General features: G+C 54.9%; 1 protein-coding gene across 9 annotated transcripts in view; it reads right to left on the reverse strand.

Annotated features, from left to right (window-relative positions):
- The window catches only part of TMOD1 (tropomodulin 1), a 108,685-nt gene that overhangs the window by 27,903 nt on the left and 62,915 nt on the right, over positions 1–17,867 (reverse strand). For all 9 annotated transcript variants that reach the window (XM_065549912.1, XM_065549911.1, XM_065549910.1 and 6 more), the window contains one exon: positions 1,129–1,218. In XM_065549912.1, the coding sequence (XP_065405984.1) occupies positions 1,129–1,218 (90 nt within the window). The remainder of the gene's footprint in view (positions 1–1,128; positions 1,219–17,867) is intronic.

A 17,867-nucleotide genomic window follows, 5' to 3' on the forward strand; every position in this document is an offset into this window, starting at 1 on the left:
AGGGAGGATCTTCCTTTTATTTATTTTTAACAATGAGGTCCCAGCTACAACAAGAACATTGTTGGTAGCTGGCATGTGACAGGTCAGACACAACGTCCTCTTCACAAAGGCCAATCAGAATGTCGCTATGGACAAAGCCATATTCTAATCCACAGTAACATGTCACCAGTTTGTTCCTCAGTCAATGACATTTCTATAATTCATATATGGGGCCAGATCCTCAACTGCTACAAATCAGCATCTCTCCATTAAACTTCAGTGGCACCACAATGATTGACACCAGCGGAGGTTCTGACCCACTGGTTTCCCTGTATTAGACTAGAGTACATGGATACTATAGAATAAGGGTGGGGAGAGGAGGAAGCAATATGCACTAAGAGTCAAACAAGTCACAACCTAAATGCTTCAGCCATTTCAGGATTTGCTCTGACTGCATTCTGCTATTTGTCTGTTTGAAATGAGATCTGGGGCCACCGTTCTGCCCCCATGCCAGGAACCGGCCCTCACAGGCTTGGACTCCAAGCACAGAACTAAAGCTGTTCCACATTGTTCATGCAGAAAGTTCTTTCTCGGCCAAAAAACACAATTTCATTCTGCCACAGGAAAATATCTAAACAAACATTGTCATTTTTTTTTAAATGTCGCTTTGTTTTTTTGGTTTAAAGAAAATGAAATTACATTTAAATTGAAATTCCAGGTCAAAACAAACCTTTTGTTTTAAAACTTCCAATGGGAAAACTGAAACTTCCAAACCAAGGACTTGTTTGAAATTCCTTGTGAGAAAAATGTTGATTCTCGGACTAGCTCTAGAGAGAATGTACCATCTCCTGTAAGGTCACTGTCAGTCCCATTCTATTAGGTGAGCATCAGGGGGCGCTATTGAGCAATGAAAGCCACATGCTTTCCCCTTTGCCCATCCCAGATGCACCAGATTTCACACTTTTACAATTCTGGCAATATAAGTGTTGGTGTTTAGTGCTGTGTTGGTTCATACCTCTTAGGTGAATTTGACATAATGAGAAAAATCAGGTTAGAAAATATTATTAAAAAATAATCACAGTCAATAGCCCACTAGCAGCTTTGAGTCTTTCAACCAAATACTCCAGAACAGCTGTAAATCATACTTACTGTTCAGGCCTTCCTTGTTAACTATGGTGGTGCTCCCGAGTGCCTCGTAGTACTGCTGGTTACTCATCAGCGTATGCATGCCAAGGATCGCTACATTAAAAAGAAAGGAAAACAAAACCGAGTTATTGCAGCCCCTTATGCAGAGAAAAGATGGATTCTGGCTAGCCTCGGGAGCACACAGCATCCCAGAAGTGACCTGAAATGTGGGCCTCCACAGTAAGAAATGTGCTTTTGTGCGAATGTAGAAAAGCTAGAAAGATGGCACCCATGAGCCCGCAGCTTGAGTCCCACTGTGCTGAGTGACACTGAGGCTATGGCCATTTTCTCTCTACTAAAGAGTAGCATGATTTGTGCAGGGAAAGGTATGTGCATTGCGGGCAGCAAGGGTCAGGGCTGCGCGTTAATGCCAAAAGATATTAAATGGAGGAGACACAGACGTGGGAACAGTTTCCCAGTGATCAAGCTGAATGGAGTGTCTGGGTTGGAGCCAAACATAAAAAAACGTTAGAGGAAGAATAAATATCACAAAACATAGAAACAGCCATTAGTAGGTACTAATCTCACGCCTGACCCTGCCGTGTACCATGTGCCTTCCAGCCGCCACTCGCCTGGGGGGAGGGGCTCTCCACACTTGTATAAGACAATAGCATCAACAGTGTGCCCGGCACGCTCAGCAGCAGAATGAGACGTTCTCATCCAGTAAACTATGGAACAGTGTATAGATCCCAGCAGAAGTGCTCTGGCAACGGGCGTTCTGTTTATACCCAACACCAACGAACGGCAGCTTTAACCTGAGCTTTGCACTTTTTAACAGGTCACAAAAACCTGAAGCAATGCCAGGGTCCGTGGTGAAGACAGAAACACGAGTCGTATAAACAGAATTAAAATGCTGCAAGAACACAGAACCCAAGTTTCAGATAACTAATGCATTTCAGTCTCTAATTTTCTAAAACCACACACACACGGTCTACACTAAAAACTAAGTTAAGTCGACCCAGCTCCGTTGCATGAAAATCCATACCCCTGAGCGAGGCAGTTAAGCTGACCTAACCCTGGCGTAAGACAGCACTAAGCTGACAGAAGAATTCTTTCATTGATCTAGCTGCTGCCTCTCGTGGAGATGGATCACCTACAGTGTCAGCAGATCCCCACCCGTAGCCGCAGCGAGTGGCTGCACTGATGTTGCAACTGTGCCATTGTAGCGGCTTAAGTGTAGAGACAGCCTCAATCTGTGTCTGTTCCATAACCTCAGCAGTCTGGCACCTACCAGAGTAGGCAGCACAAAGCCCACAGACCAAACGTAACATTTAAAAAAAAGAAATCCTGCTGCTCTCAGAAAATTCATTTTGGAAAAAGCCCTGTAGCAACGAATTGTCCATTCTCATGTGGTTCGATATAGAATGTTACACGTGTGCATGTGTGTATAAACAGACATGTGTAAACATATGTTTATTAGGGATGGGCAAATCATATCAAATAAACTAAGAACAAAAATTCCTCTAAACTTCACACAGAACAGACCTTCTTCAAGGTCCCAACAGCTGTTTTCTCTTAGTTTTTCCACAAACTGTTCTTCCAGGGTTTGGCTGGCACCAGAAGCAGAAATTGCCAGAACTTCCCTGCCCATGTGGAGTTTTGGCTGCAGAGTGCTGGGACTGTCACAAGAAGGGTGGTTCTTGCTAGGGATCTACCATGTGAAAAACTGCCGGGACAAATAATTGCACACCTACAATTACTGGCACCCACTATCTAGTTCCCTCAGACATGTAAATTCCTGCTTCAACCCACAAATCAGACTCTCGGTCATCCAAGAGACCTGTGCTGCAGGTGCAAATAGCTATAGATGTGGGATTACACCTGATTATTTATGCCCACAATTGGTACCTGCAGACAGGGAGGCCCCTGGTCTCAATGTCTGGCTCATATTGTACAGGGACACATGAAAAAGAGCTTCACAATTCCCACACGAGTACCCACTTCCCTGTCTTCTGCTTGTCTGCTCCTGTATTGGGCAGCAGGAAGACAAGCACACACAGGCCTGCAGAGAAGTTCTTCCAGGGCATGGGGTGCATAAGAAGAAGAAGAAGTAGAGGGGAGGGAATGGAAAGGGTTAATTTACTTCTAGGACGATTTTGTTGTTAATTTTGAATTAATGTCAGTTTGATGTCAGGTCAGGCTATGCCTGTTACCGTAATGAGAGTAGACGGTACTACCTGCGGCTCATCAAACCCACTGCCTTGTGGGTAGCCCGGAAGGGCATAAGGCTAAGGGAGCAACCCCTGACAGAAAAGCCTCACTGCCTTGTGGGTGAATTCGGGAGAATGTAAGGCTATGAGTGTAAACTCAGACAGAAAATCTGGAGTGGAGCCCCAACGGCGGTCAGGTCCTAACATCTTAGTATCTTTCTGGCAACTCCTGCAGTGGATCAGGTACCAGATGTATTGTTTTTTCCTCTCCTCTGGGTTTTACTGTTGATGCTGAGATGGGGGTCCTGATGCACGGGCAATTCAGGGCCTCCATATCATCTGCCCAGGCTTGCGCCCTGGAGAGGTACTCCATCTTCACCTCAAGCCTCAACACAACATGGGAGGCAGCAGTCACTGGTTCTAAGCTCCTACTCTATCAGCGTAGAGTTGAGCGCCAAGAGCTGTCTCTGACGGTGGGCGAGATCATCATATCTCACTGGACAGCCACCACCCACCATAAAACTGGGTGGGCCCCGGACAATAGGGTGTTGTCCCACCACAGTCTGCCTGCTTCAATGGGTGCTTGGAGTTTAGAGTTTCATAACTTGACAAGTGGACTGTGACCAATGCACCAGGCAAATCAAGTAAAAGAAAGAAAACATCCTTAAAGATAGGGTGCTGGAACGTTTGCACCATGACAACTGGATTATCTGAGGGCCTTCAGCAAATGAACAATGCACGTAAAACTGCCATGATCAATGACAAGCTGAAACGACTCAATGTGGATATCGTAATCCTCCAAGAAACACGGTTAGCATCAAGTGGATCTCTCAGGGGAAAAGTCTACACATTTTTCTGGCAGGGGAAAAGCGCTGAAGAAACGCAAGAGCACAGAGAGGGATTTGCCATCAAGAACTCAGTTCTGGGGATGACTGAGCCACCTACAACTGGATCAGAGAGAATTTTGGCACTACGGTTGTTCTCATCTGAGGGCCCAGTCAACCTTGTGAGTGTCTTTGCCCCAACACTCTCCTTGTCTTCTGACATCAAGGACCAGTTCTACGACCAGTTGAACACCACCATCAGCAGGATTCCAAAGCACAAATATGTTTTCCTGCTAGGGGACTTCAATGCAAGAGTGGGAGCTGATCATGACGCATAGTCTTGCCCAACACGGAACTGATAAAAGAATGGAAACGGTCAGAGACTGCTAAAAGTTTGTTCCTATTACGACCTCTGTGTAACAAACTCATTCTTCCAGACAAAGCCGCAACACAAAGTGTCTTGTAAACATCCCAGATCTGGCAATTGGCACCAATTGTATCTTATCATCACAAGGTGTACCAACCTTAACAGCGTCCTCATTATCCGCAGTTATCTAAGTGCTCACTGAGACACAGGCCACTCTCTGGTATGCAGCAAGGTCAGACTTAAACCAAAGAAAATAAACAGATCTAAAGTAAAAGGACGTCCTCGTATTAACATCAGTACTTTAGCACAGTGGTTTTCAAACCGTGGGTCGCGACAGAACTGGGTCGTGGAATGGAAGGCACTGGGTCACAGCGGCTCTGGTCAGCACCGCCCACTGGGATGTTAAAAGTCCCATCGTCGGTGCTGCCCGGCTATCGCAGACTAGTCCCTACCTGTTCCGACACCGCGCTGCACCCTGAAAGCGGTCAGTAGCAGGTCCGGCTGCTAGGTGGGGGGGGGTGGGGCACGGGGCTCCGCGTGCTGCCCCCACCCCAAGCTCCGGCCAATGGGACTGGGGGGAGTGGTGCCTGTGGGTGAGAGCCGCTTGGAGCCACTTGCGTGCCTCTACCTAGGAGCTGGACCTGCTGCTGGTCGCTTCAGGCACAGCACGGTCCGTGGTGCCAGGGCAGGCGGGAAGCCTACCTCTGCACCCCGGCTGTGCCGCTGACTGGGAGCCACTGGAGGTAAGCCTGCACCCCAAGCCCATGCCCCAATCCACTGCCCCAGCCCTGAGCCCCCCTCAACCCAGGGCCCCTTCCTGAACCCCAAACTCTTCATCCCCAGCCCCCCCCAGCGCCTGCACCCCCAGCCCAGAGCCCTGACCCCCTCCCACACCCCAACCCTCTGCCCTAGCCCTGAGCCCCTCCACACCCCAAACCCCCCATCCCCACCTCTGTTGGGTCGTGGGCATCAACAATTTTCTTCAACTGGGTTGCCAGAAAAAAAGTTTGAAAACCACTGTCTTAGTGGACCAAGAAAAGTCACAGCCGTACAAGAACATTTTATTAAGATGATGTTAAAAAAAATAGTGAACAGAGTTTGAGCATAGAAATTTCTGGTTATCAGGGAATAACATACAGATTATCGAGGGTGCAAAGTTTGGTTTAAGATCAGGTGGCATGAGGAATACATAATCTGCAGTAGCCCCGATTGGGCATAAAAGGTTGATGGGTCAAAGTACAGGCATTGAGATATGAGGGTTTGAAGTTCATAGAGTGGCTATGTTTGGGTGTGGAGTATAATGAGTGGATATGATGATGAGGATGGATTGACCCTCATTTGGTGAGATTTAATGTTCAGGGAGTTTATGGTTCCAGTTCCTATGATCCAACGAGAAGGTCACTTAGTCCCTTTCTCGTAGTGGGAGAACGATGTCACTCTGGCTCACGCCTCCTGGTACTGTTGGTGGCCGGTGATGTGCTCGATGTAGATGTCCCTGGACCATCGGATGGCGTCTGAGACCATGAGGCACCGCATGAGCCGTGCGTAGCGTCGACCGATCCCGCAGGTCCGCAGCACGCGCTCGTTGCAGGGGTCCCAGGCGCCCAGGGCTCCGACAATCAGGGCGTCCATCTGCACCTCGTAGCCCTTCGCTCTCAGGGTCCTTGACTCCAGTGATGGTGCCAAAAGCGTCCACCTGAAGTGGAAGCAACAGAAGAACACAATCTACGATGCAGCTCTGTCAGTCTTTGGGAAGAAGGAAAGCAAGACTAACAACTGGTTGGATGCATATTCCAATGAATTGATACCAGTCACAGAGGCCAAATGCCCAGCCCAAACCAACTATCAGAGAGGCCCAAATAAAAAACCTTATGTGTTGAGAGCAGCAAGAACCAAGGTACAACAAACTGCTTGATGCTGCACCAATGACTATTGGCTGCACTTATGCAAAAGCATCCAAGTACCAGCTGATGCAAGCAACATCAGAAACATGTATGATGGGATCAAGAAAGCCATGGTTCCAACTTCAAAGAAGACAGCCCTTCTGAAATAAACAACAGGGGAAACAATCAGCGACTGCACCAAGCAGATGGATCGCTGGGTAGAACACTCCTCTGAGCTTTACTCTTGTGAAAATAGCGTTCTGGACGCAGCCATCAATGCCATCGAAAGTCTACCTGTTATGAACCAACTTGACAATGAACCAACAGTTGAGGAGCTTAGCCTTGCCATAGATGGCCCTGGAAAAGACTGCATACTGTCAGAGGTTATAAAATGAGTTGCTCTGCCTGTGCTAGAAAGAAGGCGAAGTACCACAAGAAATGAGAGAAACCAACATCACCACTCTATAAAAACAAGGGTGACAGGAGCGACTGTAACAACTACTGTGGCGGCGCGGCGGGGCGCTCCGCGGCGGCTGGGGGGGGGAGGTGTTCAGCAGCGTGGCTCGGCTGTGGGGGTGTTTGGCGGTGCTCGGCGGGAGGTGTGTGTGGCGGCAGGAGGATTCGGCAGCACGGCGCGGTGCTCTGCGGGGGACTGGGGGATTTGGCAGCGCTCTGCGGGGACCTGGGGCAGGTTCAGCAGCGGGGCGCTCCCCAGGGGCTGGGGGGGGTTCGGCGGCGCAGCGCTCCGCAGGGTGCTGGGGGGGTTGGTGGGGGGGTTCGGTGGCGCTCCGCGGGGGGCTGGGGGGTTCAGCGGTGGGGGGCTAGGGGCATTCGGCAGGGGCGTTCAGCGGCACGGTGCTCCGCGGGGGGCTGGGGGGTTCGGCAGGGGCGTTCAGCGGCACGGTGCTCCGCGGGGGGCTGGGGGGTTCAGCGGTGGGGGGCTAGGGGCGTTCGGCAGGGGCGTTCAGTGGCACGGTGCTCCGCGGGGGGCTGGGGGGTTCGGTGGGAGGGTGTGACGGCGCTCCGCGCGGGGCTGGGGGATTCAGCAGTGGGGGGCTGGGGGAGTTCGGTGGGGGGGTTCGGCGGCGCGGCGCTCCGCGGGGGGCTGGAGGGTTCGGCGGGGGCGTTCAGCAGCCCAGCGCTCCACGGGGTGGGGGTCGGCTGTGCAGCGCTCTGCGGGGGGGGGGCGGGTGTTTGGCTACGCGGTGCTCTGCGGGGGCTCGGGGGGGTTTCAGCAGCGCTCCGCAGGGGGTTGGGGGGTTCGGCGGCACGGCGCTCCGTGGGGGGGTTCGGCGGCATGGCACTCCGCGGGGGGGGGGGGTGGCGGCGCGGTGCTGAGGGTGTGTGTTATGGCGGTGCTATGGAGGGCGGGACTCTTTTTTTTTCCTTGGGGCGGCAAAAAAGTTAGAGCTGGCCCTGCACCCCACACAGAAGCCCCATCTCTAAAACCTCATGGGCAGTTTTCCCAAAGCCTGCCAAGACTTTGGCCTTACTATAAGCCTAAAAAAGACAAACCTAACGTCTCAAGGAGTTGAGGAAGCACCCTCCCTCAAGATCAACAACTATGAACTTGAAGTGGTGAATAAGTTCACATACCTGGGGTCCACTATTAGAGTCAACCTTTCACGTGAAACAGAATTCAACATCCACATTGGAAAAGCCACCACAACAATGTCTAGACTCAGTGTGGAAGGTTCGTGCCGGGGCTCGACCCTCCTGGACAGGAGGGGAGCCACGCCAACTCACTACCGGGAGGACAGCGGTATAGTTCGCAGGGTCAGGGCTTAGGCTCTTTGGTACCGGACTGAGCGACACACAGTTTAGGGAGCTCAGGCCCTTAGGTGCAGGGGCTGAGCAACAATACAACAGTTAAGGTAGGCCCGGGGCCCTACACCTGAGCGTTGGAAGAGGGGGAAGCCTGCCACCCATGAGCGGGGGGGACGGGGGGGACGCAGGCCCACCCACTCCACTGCGTCCCAGCTCGGGGCCCTAGCAGCGGCTACTGCCGCTGCAGGTCAGTGGGGTATCCTGACCGAAACACACTGACATCGGCTCATACGTGACTGTTGGGGTTACTAGGCCTGCCTGAGCCAGAGTTCTTCCATGTTTAAACTCTGTCCTTCCATGTTTAACTCTAATCGACCTCAAAAACCAAGGACAAGAATTGGAATGTGTAAACAGCCAGTTAGCAATTACGACCTTGCTCATACTAGGTACCAAACGATAATGATGAGGTTTGCATGTTTCTAGCTGGAGAAGGGGTAATAAACTAAGGGTAAACAGGACCAAATAACTGTTTAGAGGAGTGTTACTAACAAGCTAGATTTATAGCCCTAGAATGATTTAATTGCTTAAATGTATAAACATGCCTTCGGTAGAGAGGGGAGGGGGAGTAGAGGGTGGTGGTGGTAGGGAGGGGGGGTGGTAGAGAGCGGTAGAGAGGGGGGGCTTAGTTGTAAAATGTATAAAGAAAAGAGAAACTGTTTTTGCTGGTGTGCTTGATTTGAGACTTCCCTGTCTCCTTGCACCACTTTGAGATCTCAAATAAACTGATTGTTTCTCCACCCCGGTATGTTTATTGACGCGAAGCACACCGGGCAACGAACCCCACTGTTGCTGTCCTCGGGCCCCTGTGCCGGCAACATGACTGCAGCCTGACCAGGGTCGGCTACCCCCGCGCTACTTCCAGGTTCCCCCTCAGGGCCTACCTCGTCTGTGGCACCGGGCCCAGTCCAGTCCATCAGCATGGGTTCCTCCCAGCCAGGGCTTGGTGGCAGGTCCGGCAGCTCCTTGGGGAAATCCAGCCAATTGGAGTCAGGCGGCTCCTCCGGGTAACAGCAGGGGCGGAGGGGCTCTGGTGCCGTCTCACCTTCGGGGTTGGTGTGGGGGAGTTCCAACGGCTCCTCCCAATGACGAGAGTGGGCGGGCTCTGGTGGCTCCTCGTCGTAGTGGGCTCGGGGCAGCTCCGGCCAGACAGGACAAAGGCCTCGGGCCTCGGAGCTCTCCCGGCTGCGAGCTCCCGGCCGCACGTCTGCTCCCTGCGGTGGCTGGGGCCTCACTGAGCTCTGGTGGCCGGCTTTTATACTTCCTGTCCCGCCCCTTGACTTCTGGGGGGCGGGAACAGGCGGCTGGGCTCCGCCCACTTGGGTGTCTGTAAGGGCACTCCCTCTGCTGGACAGGAGGGGAGCCACACCGACTCACTACACCCCCACCCCCACCCCCCAAGACTGGCTCCCGCTTATCGGGACCAGGCCCTTCCATTTCCCCAATGCGGGATAGGAAGTCCGCGTTGGCATGGTCCTTGCCGGCCCGATGCTGAACGGTGAACGCATAGAGCTGCAAGGCCAAGTACCAACGCATGATGCGGGTGTTGTTGTCCTTCATGCGCATCAGCCAGCGAAGGGGGGCGTGGTCCGTGACCAGGGTGAACGGTGCTCCAAGGAGGTAAAAACGTAGGGCATCGCAGGCCCATTTCATGGCGAGGGCCTCCTTTTCTATGACCACGTAGTTCCTTTCTCGAGGAAATAACTTCCGGCTGAGGTACAGCACAGGATGGTCTTTTCCATCCACTTCTTGGGACAAGACCGCCCCCAATCCCACCTCGGAGGCATCTGTCTGAAGGATGAACCGTCGATTGAAGTCCGGGCTGTACAAAACCGGCTCCTGACAGAGACACCTCTGAAGTGTCTGGAAGGCGGTCTCGCATTCCGGGGACCACTGCACCTGCTGGGGACTGTCCTTACTCAGTAGCCCAGTTAGAAGCACGGCTATGGATGCGAATTGGGGGACGAATCGTCGATAATATCCGACGAGGCCCAGGAACTGCCGCACGTGTCGTTTCGTTGTCGAGGTGGGACAGTCCACAAGGGCTTGGACCTTTCCCACAAGGGGTTTTACGCTCCCGCCCCCAACCGTATAACTGAGGTAGGTAGTTTCCTGCCAGGCAATATGGCATTTCTTGGGGTTGGCTGTCAGACCCGCCTGCCTCAGGGACCTCAGGACCGACGCGACCCGGGTCAGATGGTCATCCCAGCGGCGGCTATAAATGACAACGTCGTCGAGGTAGACGGCTGCATAGTCGTGATGGGGCTGTAGCAAGTGATCCATCAGCCACTGGAAGGTCGCAGGGGCCCCATGGAGACCGAAAGGCATCCGGGTAAATTGATATAGCCCAGTCGGGGTGGTAAAGGCAGTTTTCTCCTTCGAGGTCTCATCTAGTGGAATTTCCCAATAGCCCTTGCTAAGGTCGAGGGTGATGATAAACTGGGCCTCTCCCAGGCGGCCCAGTAATTCGTCCACGCGGGGCATTGGGTAGGCGTCGAAGCGGGAGATGGCGTTCACCCTCCGAAAATCTATGCAGAAACGGCAGGTGCCATCTGGCTTGGGCACCAGGACCACCGGGCTGCGCCACTCACTTCGGGATGGCTCAATGACGCCCAAAGCCAACATGGCTCACACCTCTTCTTCGACCTCTTCGCGCATCCGGTAGGGTAGGGGCCGGGTTGTTTCTCAGACAACTTTCCCAGGCTCGGTCTGGATCGAATGCCAGCCCAGAGTTGTGTAGCCTGGTACCGCCGTGGAAGTCTTCCGGAAGGCCTGCAGGAGACAGTTAGCCTCTTTACGTTGTTCCTCTGTGAGCGACTCACCTAGGAGGGGTGCCGGGGGATCCTCCTTCGGGCGTACATGGGGTCCCAGCTCCGGTTCGGGCAGGTAAGGGTTAATCAGGAGACCCTCCCGGCCACACCACAGTTTCAGCAGGTTCACATGGTAACGTTGGGTTCCCTTACGTTTATCCAGTTGCCTAACCTCGTAGGTGACCGGACCCGCCTTGCGCACTACTTTGTACGGCCCCTGCCAGCGGGCTAACAGCTTTGACTCGCTTGATGGCAGGAGGAGTAGGACTCGATCCCCGGGCTGAAACTCCCGCACTTGGGCCTCCTTGTTGTAGGCCCGCTCCTGTCGCTCCTGCGCCGTCCTTAAATTCTCGCATGCCAGGGCTCCCGCCTGGGTAAGGTACTCTTGCAATTGTACGATGGATTTTAAGAGGCCCTGAGCTGGGGAGGCCAACTGTTCCCAGGTCTCTCGCATTAGATCCAAGAGGCCCCGCGGCCTGCATCCGTATAATAGTTTGAAAGGAGAAAACTTCGTTGATGCTTGGGGAACTTCCCGGACGGCTAACAGCAGGGGCGGAAGGAACTGATACCAGTGGCGGAGCTCGTCTACAGGGAATTTCCGCAACATTCCCTTAAGCGTCCGGTTAAACCATTCCACTAACCCGTCCGTCTGCGGGTGGTAAACTGAGGTGCGGAGTTGTTTGACTCCTAAGAGTGTACAGACCTGCGGTAACAACTGGGAGGTGAAGTTAGTTTCCTGATCAGTTAGGATCTCCTTAGGCAGTCCTACCCACGTGAAGATCTTCACCAGCTCGCCCTCGATAGTCCGGACGGTAATGCTCCGCAAAGAGATGGCCCCCGGAAATCAGGAGGCGTAGTCCACGAGTACCAAAATGTACCGAAACCCAGCAGCGCTTTTCGGGAGCGGGCTCACGAGGTCCATGGCGACCCGCTCGAACGGTGTCTCCATCAAAGGCATGGGGACCAGGGGCGCCTTGGGGACCCCGGGAGGAGCCGCTAACTGACATTCCGGGCAGGAGGTGCAATACTTCTTCACGTCCTGGTGGACGCCCGGCCAGAAGAAGCGCGCTAGGATCCGGGCGAGGGTCTTCTCCTGCCCCAGGTGCCCGGCAGCCGGCACATCATGGGCGAGTTTCATTACGGCTCGCCGATGACACAGGGGCTCCATCAGTTGCGTCTGTGGCTCCCGTGTGCGGGGGTCGCGGTCCACCCGGTAGAGCCGGTCTCTGCGCAGCTCGAAGTGGGGCCATTGGGTGGTTTGCTGGGGATCAGCGATGCTCCCGTCCACCGCCGCGAGCTGCTCATAAAAGCGGCTGAGGGTAGGATCCGCTCGTTGGTCCCGACAGAAGTCGGTATAGAGGCGGGGTTTAAGGGTGGGCTCCGGCTGCAGCACCGCATCGTCCGGGACGTCCACCTCGGTTGCCTCGACCTAGGCGGTGGTCACGGGTGCGGACCCCTGGCGATCTGCTTCCAGGGCCAGCGTGGGTCAGAGGACTTCCTCGAAAGCGGGCCAGTCCCGACCCAAGACCACGGGATACGCTAAGTGGGGAGCTACGCCGACCACCAGATCCCGGGTGACACCCGCGATCATTAGGGGAACCCAGGCGCTTGGATACGGTCGGACGTCCCCATGAATACACTGCAGATGGACCACCCCCAGGCATGTGTTGGTCTGAGGTACCAGCTCCTGCCGGACCAGCGTTTGGCCACAGCCCGAGTCGATCAAGGCCTGGGTTGCCCGACCCCCAACGGCCACGGGGACTGTTAGCTTGGGGTTCAGGAATGGCCGGGCCCGATTGTGTCCCGCCCACACTTGTCCGTAACTGCAGTCCATGTCGGGACAGTCCCACTGGAGGTGTCCCATCTTCCCGCAGCCAAAACAGGGACCGAGTTCAGGCCGCCTACTCCAGGGGCCCACTCGGCTCGGGCTCTGGGGGGGGGGCTCCGCCGGGCCCTTGGGGGCCCCTGGCCAGGGGGCATTGGCCCCGTCCGGGGGGCCGACTCTATGCGCCGAGCCCGGGGCTCCGTATGGGGGTCAACTTTGGGAACTGAGTGCCGTGGCTCGCTCGGGGTGTTCTCCTTCCTCTCACCATGGGCTGGTTCAGACCCGGGGTTGGGGCGCCGAAAGGTGGGGCCCACTGTATTTTCGGCGGCGAGGAAGTCCTACATTAGCAACATAGCCACGGACAGCGTCGCCGGCCGGTGGCGGAGCACCCAGGCCCGACTTGGGAGGGCAGGGTGTGGATGAACTGTTCCAGGATGACCTGTTCAGTCACTTCCTCCGCTGTCCGGGTGTCAGGTTGTAACCACCGCCGGCATGCCTCCTTTAAGGTCTGGGCCACCAACCGCGGTCTGGCCCCGCGGGGGGTAAGTCTGGCTCCAGAACCATTGTCTGAAGGTCTCGGGGCTGACGTCCAGCGCGTCTAATATCGCAGCTTTCACTTGGTCATAATCCCGGGCTTCCTCTATTGCCAGTCCGCGGTAGGCCACCTGGGCCGCCCCGGTCAGATACGGGGCTAAGAGGGTGGCCCACTGGTCTTGGGCCCACCCGGCGACGAGGGCCACGCGCTCAAAGGTGACCAAGAAGGCCTCGGGGTCATCATCCGGGCCCATCTTGGTCAGGCGAAGGGGAGGAGCTGAACGTGGCATCTCTCCGTTCTCCCCCGCTGGCCCCATAGTGGGGCGAGGGAGCGTAACCAGCAGCTGCTGCAGCTGGTTCCCCAATTGCTGCACCAACTGCTGCTGTTGCACCAGCTGGGCCGTGTGCTGCTCCTGTTGTTGCTGGAGATGGGCGGCATCCCGCTGCTGCTGCTGCTCAAGTTGAGTGGCCTGCTGCTGCTGCTGCTGCTGCTGCTGCAATTGGGCCGCCTGCTGCCGCTCCTGACTCTCCGCCAGTAGCTGGAACAAACGCTCCATGTCCATACTCCTTACTAAAGTGGGGGGGGGGGCAGTGGCCACTCCCCCTTCCAGCCCCTTCTCACAGGGGCAGGGACTCGCAGTCCCCACTTCTGGTACCACGTGTGGAAGGTTCGTGCTGGGGCTCAACCCTCCTGGACAGGAGGGGAGCCACGCCAACTCACTACAGGTGGGACAGCGGTATAGTTCGCAGGGTCAGGGCTTACGCTCTTTGTACTGGACTGAGCGACACACAGTTTGGGGGCTCAGGCCCTTTGGTGCAGGGGCTGAGCAACAATACAACAGTTAAGGTAGGCCCGGGGCCCTACACCTGAGCGTTGGGTGAGGGGGAAGCCTGCCACCCATGAGCGGGGGTGACGGGGGGACGCAGGCCCACCCACTCCACTGCGTCCCAGCCCGGGGCCCTAGCAGCGGCTGCTGCCACTGCAAGTCAGTGGGGTATCCTGAGCGAAACACACTGACATCGGCTCATACGTGACTGCAGCCTGACCGGGGTCGGCTACCCCCGGGCTACTTCCAGGTTCCCCCTCAGGGCCTACCTCATCCGTGGCACCGGGCCCAGTCCAGTCCATCAGCATGGGTTCCTCCCAGCCAGGGCTTGGTGGCAGGTCCGGCAGCTCCTTGGGGAAATCCAGCCAATTGGAGTTGGGCGGCTCCTCCAGGTAACAGCAGGAGCGGAGGGGCTCTGGTGCCGTCTCACCTTCGGGGTTGGTGTGGGGGAGTTCCAACGGCTCCTCCCAATGACGGGAACGGACGGGCTCCGGTGGCTCCTCGTCGTAGTGGGCTTGGGGCAGCTCCGGCCAGACAGGGCAACGGCCTCGGGCCTCGGAGCTCTCCCGGCCGCGAGCTCCCGGCCGCACATCTGCTCCCTGCGGTGGCTGGGGCCTCACTGAGCTCTGGCGGCCGGCTTTCATACTTCCTGTCCCGCCCCTAGACTTCCGGGGGGTGGGGGGGCGGGAACAGGTGGCGGGGCTCCGCCCACTTGGGTGTCTGTAAGGGCACTCCCTCTGCTGGACAGGCGGGGAGCCACACCAACTCACTACACTCAACAAGAGGGTCTGGCAAAACAACAAACTGACTGAACACACAAAGATCTGTGCATGTGTTATCAGCACACTTTTGTATGGGAGCAAGACAGGGACCTTATACTCTCATCAGGAAAAGAGGCTCAGCAGCTTTCATGTGCGTTGCCTTCGTCAAATCTTTGGAATCTCCTGGAGGGACAGAGTCACCAACACTGAAGTGCTCAAACGGGCCAGCAATACCCAGCATGCAAACACTCCTTCAACAGAGATGCCTCTGCTGGCTTGGGCATGTGCGCCGCGTGACTGATGGGTGCATCCCAAAGGACACCCTCTACGGTGAATTGGCATCTGGAAAAAAACCCAAAGGACACTGTTAGGGGGCTTATTCCTTCACCCTCTCACTTCCCTGGTCCTTTTTGCATGAACAGAGAGCAACAATACCCAAAATCCAAAGGCTCAAACAATTTGATGTTTATTGGGGTGAACTTCCAGCAACCATGATTCCAGTTTCCTTCCTCAGTGTCCCCATTACCAGCTCTGACACCACAGAGCCATCCCTGTTCCCATTCCCTTACCCCCTTAGCAAAACATGATTCCAATTTCCCCACCCCCATTCCCATTCCCCCCTTACTTCCTGATTGACTGCAGACTATATAGTAAAACTTGAGTTCTGCTTAGCTACACCTTAACCAATCATTTTACTGAAATTTAACTAACCAATCCTAACATACTGTAACATGGTTATTTAACCAATTATATTCCACCACCTTAATTGGTTTACACCCAACAAAAAAAACGGTTACCTACCTTCTGTAACTGTTGTTCTTCGAGATGTGTTGTTCACATCCATTACACATTAGGTGTGCGCGCATCGCGTGCACGGACGTCGGAAACTTTTTCCCTCAGCAGCTCCCGTTGGGCCGGCAGGGTCCCCTCTCCCGCCAGAGCGGCGCCCCGCTCTAACGTATATATATCCCTGCCAGCCTGACCCTCCCTCAGTTCCTTCTTGCCGGTGACTCCGACAGAGGGGAAGGAGGGTGGGAAGTGTAATGGACGTGAACAACACATCTCGAAGAACAACAGTTACAGAAGGTAGGTAACCGTTTTTTCTTCTTCGAGTGATTGTTCACGTCCATTACACATTAGGTGACTCACAAGCTTATCATTGGAGGAGGGTAGGAGTCAAGGAACAATTGATTGAAGCACAGCCCTGCCGACCATCGCGTCCTCTCTGGTCTGATGATGGATCGCGTAGTGGGCTGTGAACATATGCACCGATGACCAGGTGGCCGCTTTAAAGATTTCCTGGAGTGGAACCTGCACCAAGAAAGCCGCCGAGGACGCTTGGGCCCTAGTCGAGTGAGCCCTGATCTCCGGGGCTGGTATGTTGGCGAGCTCATAGCATGTGCGTATGCAAAGCACAATCCATGCTGACAAGTGTTGCGACGAGATAGGCTGGCCTTTCATTCTCTCCGCAATGGCAATAAACAGTTGAGTCGATTTGTGGAATGGCCTGGTCCGTTCTAGATAAAATGCCAAGGCTCTATGGACATCGAGGGTATGTAGGCTGCGGTGGCTTGGGTCCGTATGGGGCTTAGGGAAGAACACCGGTAAACAAATGTCCTGTCCCATATGAAATTGCATGACCACCTTGGGAAGGAATTTAGGGTGCGGCCTCAGGTGCACCTTATCCTTATAAAAAACTGTATAAAGAGGTTACGAAGTGAGGGCTCTCAATTCCGATACCCTCCTAGCCGATGTGATGGCCACGAGAAACTCTACCTTCCATGAGAGGTGCATGAGGGAGCAAGAGGCTAGGGATTCAAAGGGCGGCCCCATGAGTTTAGTTAGGACCAGGTTGAGATTCCACGCAGGGACCGGCGGGCGCGAGTAGGGAAACACCCTCTCCAGCCCCTTGAGGAATCGGACTACTGTGGGGTTGGAGAACACCAAAACTCCCAACTCCCCAGGGTGGAACGCCGATATGGCAGCCAGATGCACTTTAATTGAGGTGGGGGCAAGCCCTTAAAGCTTGAGGTGTAGCATGTAGTCCAGAATTGATGGGACTGAGGCCTGCAGAGGCAGTATGTGATGAGGCTCACACGAGTGGGAGAACCTCTTCCATTTGGCAAGGTAGGTCGCTCTTGTGGAGGGCTTCCTACTACCAAGAAGAATTTGCTGGACCTGGTGGGAGCACCTGTGCTCCGTATCGTTTAGCCAGAGAGATACCACGCCGTGAGATGTAGCAACGGTAGGTTCGGGTGGCGTAGGTGACCCCGGTCCTGTGTGATGAGGTCGTGATGGAGGGGGAGGGTGATCGGGGTGGTCACAGACAGTTCCAGCAGGGTCGTGAACCAGTGCTGGCATGGCCACGCCGGGGCGATAAGGATGACTGTCGCCTTGTCCCTGCGGGTCTTGAGCAGGACCCTGTGGATGAGCGGGAATGGAGAGAAGGCATACCTCAGGCTCCCGCCCCACGGAATCGCGAAGGCATCTGCCAACAAGCCCGGGCTGAGGTTCTGGAATGAACAAAACTGAGGGCATTGGCTGTTGTCCTTGGTGGCGAAGAGATCCACCTGGGGAAACCCCCACCTCTGGAAGATTGAATGCAGGATGTCCTGTCTCAACGTCCATTCGTGCATGCGGTACGACCTGCTGAGGCGGTCTGCTAACCCGTTTTGGACCCCTGGGAGATATGCTGCGAGTAGGTGGACTGAATGGGCTATACAGAAGTCCCATAGGAGGAGCGCCTCGTGACAAAGGGGAGAGGATCTGGACCCGCCCTGCTTGTTTATGTAGAACATGGCGGTAGTGTTGTCTCGAACTGCCCTTAACTCTTTCAGATTGATGTGAAGCAACTTTTCTTCCCTGGACCATAAGCCCTGGGTCCGCAGGTCCCCCAGG

The sequence above is a fragment of the Chrysemys picta genome, chromosome 6 (assembly GCF_011386835.1).
Source record: "Chrysemys picta bellii isolate R12L10 chromosome 6, ASM1138683v2, whole genome shotgun sequence".
Lineage (NCBI taxonomy): Eukaryota > Metazoa > Chordata > Testudines > Emydidae > Chrysemys > Chrysemys picta.